Raw genomic sequence first — 7,266 nt, 5'->3', positions numbered from 1 at the left:
ATAATGTTCTCCATAAATCAACCCGAAAGATGTAACAAAATGCTCAAATAACCTATAAGCGAAGTCAACGTTTCCACTGTGCATCGCAAGACTCGGACTGGCTATGATAGTTGTAGCTATATGCAGAGTGAGAAAATTGAGGTACATGTCCTCTCTCAATATGCCTTTAAGAACAATCGGCCCTGTATATAATAGAAATTGTCTGAACTCAGTTGCTTTCCAGTACTTATAATCTGACAGAGATCGTGGTTTTCTAGCAAACTCTGCAGGTACATAACATCGCAATGCTATGAGCCGTTCAGAAATTTGTTGAATTGCACGAGCGGATAGTCTAAAAGCTAGCGGACCTTTTAACCATAGCAGAATCAATTTCTTCATTACACCCAAGCACAGTAGATGCATGTAATCCAGTGGCACATTACATATAAGATCGAAATTTGGTATACTCTTTATAATAGTGTCACCAAGTTGATACTCTTCATATTGGTTATTCCTGAACTTCCTATCTGTTCGCAGATTGCTAGTAATAGACCCTTCGGGAAAACATATTCTCCGATGAATATACTGCCCTGCAGTAACACATTTTGTACAGCTAAAATACCCAGTATGATGTTTCACACTCAATACAAATGCTTTTGCAGGTGCATCGCAAATTAACGCAGTGATTTTAACCTGAATTATGTGCTCGTTATGCAAAAATCCATGGGTAATGACATCAATTGCTTCGTCAACAAAAGGTCTCAAGAATTCAGCAGCATCTTTTGGCTTTTCTTTGCCACAGAAAGCACCAATAACGAAAACCTGTTTGGTAATTGGATCAGAACAGAGAATTGGCCACATACAAGATTTTGATGAACTGGAAAGTGGAGCGCCATCGATATTAATCAAGAGTTCAATAGTTTGTGTGCAGTTATCAATATTTTCATACTGTTTGGCAATAATACTCAATACTCTTTTCAACCCAAAGTGACAATATTCACCACCTGCAATGGTCGTTACTTCAGATTGCCTTGGAGTACTGAGTAATGTTCTCGGATCTTTTGGAATATTTGGCAGGTCAGTATGTTCTCGTAATACTGACAATAAGGCAGAAAGGCAATTGTGTCGCACATTAAATTTGAGCGCCCAAGAAGTTAAATCAACTAAAATTTTTTCTACATTGGCTACAGAAGCTATTGATTCTGCTGTGTCACTGACATATTCATTCTCACTTGCAGTCGCTACTGGTACCATGTGTTCTATTACCCCATTGTTTCTATCCAGCATGTCAAAATCAGAGCTGTCAGAATTTGCATTATCATCTTCACGGATTGTATCATCATGACTCGAATCGTAAAGAGGATCGCATTGCGCAGTGTCTGTACCGTTCGCTTCATTACTCACGCTTGACATATAGCTATCATCAGATATGTTAGTATTGTAACCTGACGGAATGTCATCATCGGAGGATTCTGAATATGATTCGTTGCATGGTAGACAGTTGGCATACCCAACAATAGAATCTACTTCATTTTTAATTTTCCGCCTGACATGTCTATCGGAATACTGTGAAATTCTTTTTCTCTTATAATTTTCGTTCATCTTGATACACTGTCTATATTATATGAATTTTTTTATGCAACTATGAACTTATTTCAGAATTTTGATATTTACCTCAATGAAAAGTACGTAGATAATCGATGTGGATGATTTGTTATTCGTTATTAGACACAAGCTGAGTGGACCAGCAACGTTAGATGATTTGTCAGGAACCCTATAACAACCTTGACCCACCTACACTTATAAAAAAATATGAAAATCAATTTATGTCATGGATTATTCGGCCACACACGTAAGAGTACCATTCGCGAAAAAAAATTTCTAAAATTCAGAAAAATTGAAATACATTGGCTTAGAAGATTTAATACCGATAGATCTCGATCTGATTGTGAGTGTGAACAGTTGATGAAAGAAAGCGTGAGAGTGTCAGATATTAAAAATGGAAGGCGAGTTCTGAGTTAGGAACGAATATTCAGTAACATGCTTACACGTGGGTCTCGCTTTTTGAACGAAGCACCCGAGAATTGAGGTTATGATCAATGCAGGCAAGCGGCGCAAGCGAAGGAGAAATACATGACGAATTCTGTATATACTATTGACCAAAGACAAAAATTTCGTAGCCTTTCGCAGCATATATACATTTAATTAATTATATATTGTATACTTACTTGCCAAGAAAATAGCCACGATGTGCAATACACGCCGTACACTTTGATCGCCACTTCGGTGCAATTCACCGAACACGCTGAAAACGCGCGCCAAGCGGTGACGTAGCAGGTCAACGACCGAGTATACGAAATTTTATCTCGCACGCGCGAAATATGAACAAAAAAGTCCTACATGTAATATATTATAAGTTTTCCGTCAACATCCACTTACATATAAATATTAAATACATGTATATATATATATATATATTATTGCTAATATAAAAATTTATCATGCACGCGTATATATACACATTACACAGTAACATTGCAAACACATTGCGTAACATTTCGTTTGCAATGCTGCAAATGTTACATTGCAAACACATTGCGTAACATTTCGTTTGCAATGCTGCAAATGTTACATTGCAAAGATTTTGCAGCAACATTGCAATGCAATGCAATGAAAACGAGATTTAGCAATGTTGCTGAGACACTGCTGCAATCTTGCGTGCTGTATGGGTCAATACCTGTCGTTGTTTCCTTAATATTACCTATATCTATCAAGGCCATAGTTTGCAGGCGGTGAGCTGTAGTCAACATCAATAGTAAGACAGTTTTTTCTGAAAGTTCTTTCAAATTTAGTTCGTCCTTCGCCGAAATATTTTCTATATAATCGAGAACTGGGTCGACGTCCCATGTAGTCGCATATTTTGCTCGCGTCGGTCTCTGCTTAAAGACGCCGCGCATAAATCGGCTTATCATCTCATCTCCTGACAATTTTTTGGACGCTATCAGCGTAATTGCCGCTCGATCAGAATTGAGCGTACCATATTCTGCTCCTTCTTTGAAACGTTTGGTCAAAAACTCGATTATTTTTATCTCGTCGGTATCAAAAATATCATAATTTTTTTCTTAGGTGAAATTCCACCACTTTCTAAGCGAAGATTCATATTGTTTCATCGTAGATTTCGCGAGTGAATTGACCATGATATCCGCTGCTTCTTCGTCGAGGCCTTTTCTTAAAAATGCTTGCCTGACAACTGACCGACCACCAGCGAAAGTGTTCGTGATAGTGGGTGTGACTTCTCCCTGCAAGGGGATAATAGCAATTTTTTATTTGGTTTAAAAATAATAGGAGGCCCCCTGAGCAGCGAATTAAATAGAGGGTACCATGATTGGGTCGGCCAATATGGCACTACAACGACGCCTTCGGTTTTATCTGCAATGAATTTTTTTTTTTTAGAGTTGGTAAAATTACCGCGAATGGGGGAAATGCGTACGGTTTTTCGTTTTTCCACGATATTGTGAAGGCGTCGACTTTAAATACATTCGGATTAGGAAATCTAGAACAGAATCTCTTCACTTTTTTGTTTAAATCCGTGGCAAACAAATCAATGCTAAATGGACCAAATTTCTTATTTATTTTTTGAAAAGCTTTTTCTGACAACTCCCATTCTGTGTCTGTGTTCGTGATTCGAGAAGCTGCATCTGCATAAACGTTTTCTTTTGAAGCTATATACGAGGCGTGTATCCATATTTTTTTCTCTTCGCACCACTGCCAAATCTGACGTGCGAGCTCGTTCAAGATTGGGTATTGAATTCCTCCAGTTTTGTTTACGTACGCTATCGCAGTAGTATTATCGAGCCTTAGCAAAATTTCACAGTCGTGTAACTGATTCGTAAAACTTTTTAAAGCGTAAAAAGCCGCCAGAAGCTCTAGATAATTTATGTGACGTTTTCTTTCTTCAACACCCCACCAACCGTTTATGGATAACTTATCACAGTGAGCCCCCCATCCTGTTAAAGAGGCGTCTGAAAAAATTTCGGCTCTGTATTCGAGCGTCCTCATGGGAATTACTCCAATTTGACTGTTTATTTTCCACCAATTTAAATCATCTTTGAGTTTACTGCTTACTGTCATATATGCCTCGTAATTTCCATCATTTATTATCAGCGCAAGAAATTTTTCTCTCTCGAGTCTCTTACAATACACGGTGCTGTAGGCAACTGCCGGACACGCCGCGTTCAAAACTCCTAATAAATGTGCGAAATTTCTAATCTTACACTCTGTTCCTGGTCTAAACTTGTTTAGTAATTTTTTGATTTTTCGTTTTTTCTCGCTTGTTAATTCCAATGTATAGTCGGTTGAGTTAATTACGAACCCCAAAAATTTACATTTTTTTGCTGGAATTAGTGAACTTTTCTTGTAATTTATGACAAATCCAAGCTTTTCTAATAGCTCTTTCGATTTCAGAACGTTTTCCTGACAGCTTTGAAAATGTTTCCCTATGAATAATATATCGTCGAGATATATTGTTGACAGAAAACCTTGACCCCTTAATACATTTATTACCGGTTTCATTATCTTATTAAAGACATATGGACTCGTGGATAAGCCGAATAGTAAGCACCTGAATTGATATATTTTCCCGTTAAAAATAAATCGTAGGTGTTTTCGATGTTCTTTGTGCACCGGCACCAGAAAGTAAGCGTCTTTAAGATCAAGCGATGCCATAAATGCGTTCGGTGTGATTAAATTTTTTACTGACCTAATGTCCTCCATTTTAAAATGGAGAGCTTGTATGGACTTGTTCAAATTTTTTAGATTTAGTATGAATCGATTCGAGCCATCAGGTTTTGGCACTAAGAAAATCGGGGATACAAACTGTCCGACGCATTGTCACATCCTCGATGCCCTCTGCCCCTACTCATTAATTTTGTTTCAGTTTCGATTAAATTCATTTATATCTCATGTTTTTGAGTCTCCGTATGCATTGTATGCATACGGCTTTCTTTATCACTTTTTACGGCTCTGGGAAATAACCACCCCCAGCATATAATAATCTTACTCATTAAATAATGTTACGGGATAATCCTTACCTAAACAGACTAGAATATACAAACTCTCTAAGAGTAACCAGATGACCGGAAATCGCTTCTCGATATTTCCAGGTATGCAGAATCTGGCACGCACGTGCAACGGATTAAAATCCATATATCCATCTTTGAAGTGTCTGTTTGGACAGGGTCATCCCGAACATACAGTAGAATATTTTTTATCATGTACCAAAACCAGCACGGCAATTCCCACCCGCACTCATGGAAGAGGCGGGATTAGTTGAGATAGTTTTGCATGCTACACCGTACCCAAAGAGCGGGGGTAGTTAATAGCGAATGGGAAATTCAAAATCTTATCAATACTTCCTTATTGGACAGCTCCCTCAAAGATGCTGGGAACCAATCAGGAAGTAGTTTTTCTCAATTCTCAATTATCAGTTTTTCTGAACAGTCAGTTGTGGGATAGTCGTCAGACAGTTGTGGGATAGTCGTCAGACAGTTGTGACTTAGTCGTCAGTCAGTCGTGACATAGTTCAGCAGTTCTTACCGTTTCGTCAAGCAGTCATTACATAATTGTCAGACAGTCTTTAACAGAATTTGTTCTCTCAGTTTTAGGCAGATCAATCAGACCAGAGAATCTGTTAGAAATTCAAAAGGTCTTTTACTTTATTTAACTTAACAAACTAAAGCGCTAAAAGGGAATTCCGTGACTTTATATTTAAAACCTTTCATCTTTTATAATTAAAATCATTATAAGAATTTTCTTTAAACCTTAATTGAATAAACAAATATCGTGTGTTAAACTTACATCGCGAGTTGAACAATTAATTACCTTTAACGCCTAATATAAATTAGGCGATCAGTAACTTTAACCAATTTCACCACCGGCCGAACACGCAGAGCCGCCCACATAGCCCGAATCAACGGTCACCAGCAAAAGGTAAGTGACTATTTTATTATCAAAGTCGGTTCAACCAAGAGGGAAAACGACATCAAATTCAAATAATTCACCATCCGGGAGAACTAGTCCGAGCCAAGCGTTATATTTTTGGGAGTGGTTTGGTCATCAACCAACCCAGCCCATAACAGTGGTAACAGCGGTGTGGATCGAATTTAGCCAAAAACCGGAATTTTTTTTTTTATTAGTAATCCACTGATTACGACTTCAATTTTTTTTTTTTTTTTCATGAGTGTGAAAACTCATTGGTGACAGCATAGCCTATTTATCTTAAAATCATGCCTTTAACGCGAAGTGCAAAGGACACCGGAAAAGTTACTCCTCTTACAGAAGCAGAATTATTAGCATATACCGAACAAGTGAATGAAGAAAAACGGTTATTAGATTTAGAACGCAAAAAAATGACCAGTACATCACAACAATTTAAAGAAACAGAAGCTGCATACGCTGATCAAATTAACGCATTACAAAATAGGGTACGAAAAGCTGAAGAATTAGTAGAATCACGGTCAGCGGATTTAACACAAAAACAAGAAGACGAAATCAAGAAACGGGAAAGTGAACTGCGAGAAAAATTAGAACAAGAATTTTTAGTCAAACAATTGGAAATACAAAAACAATTAGAACAGGAACGTGAAGAACGCGTTCAAGCGCAAAGACAATTAGAAAAAACGCAAAAAAATCAAAAATCATTAGACAAACAAACAGAATCGGAAATTAGGATAGAACCAGTGTCCGAAAAAATCGAAGAAACGGTAATAAACATTAATAAAGCATTATCTCAAACTGTCGAATCAAGAGATGAAGCAACAAATATACAAATACATTCAAATGATAATTCAGATTGTAGCAATCCTATTCAAGGTCTAGAAACAGAAGAAGATCCTCAGGTATTGTTAGAAGAATGCGAGAAAGAATTTTTAAAAGAACAAGCTGAAATGCAAAAACAAATTGAAGAGCTTAAAAATAGGAAACTTAAGAGAAAATCATTAGACCCGCGTATGTTATTACTAGCTGAACGTAAGAAGGAATACCAAAGGAAAAAAGAGGAAATGAAAAAATTACTCGAAGATTTGCAAAAAGAAGAAGAGTGCGAAATTGCGAAATTAGAAGTAAAATCAATAAAACCCGAGGAAAGCATCCCAAATTCTGAAGCAGGTATAAAAGATGAATTAGCAGACTTGAAAGAAATATTAAAATCAATTAATGTAGGTAGAACTGAACGTCCGCAAAATGAAGTAGAAATCGTTACGGCAGAACAGTCAATTCCGATGGGTTCAA

At 37.2% G+C, this 7,266-nt stretch overlaps 1 protein-coding gene across 1 annotated transcript; it reads right to left on the bottom strand.

The window, feature by feature from the left end:
- Window positions 1–3,101: 3,101 nt before the first annotated feature.
- Window positions 3,102–4,752, bottom strand: LOC124411349. Its single transcript, XM_046890442.1, has 4 exons — window positions 4,739–4,752; window positions 4,365–4,600; window positions 3,448–4,220; window positions 3,102–3,278 (listed from the first exon to the last, which is right to left on the bottom strand). Exons 1-4 carry the CDS (start codon window positions 4,750–4,752, stop codon window positions 3,102–3,104), a joined length of 1,200 nt encoding a protein of 399 aa, XP_046746398.1.
- Window positions 4,753–7,266: the final 2,514 nt, after the last annotated feature.

The sequence above is a fragment of the Diprion similis genome, chromosome 10, assembly GCF_021155765.1.
Source record: "Diprion similis isolate iyDipSimi1 chromosome 10, iyDipSimi1.1, whole genome shotgun sequence".
NCBI classification, from domain to species: Eukaryota; Metazoa; Arthropoda; class Insecta; order Hymenoptera; family Diprionidae; genus Diprion; species Diprion similis.
This window is presented reverse-complemented; position numbering and strand designations above follow the sequence as displayed.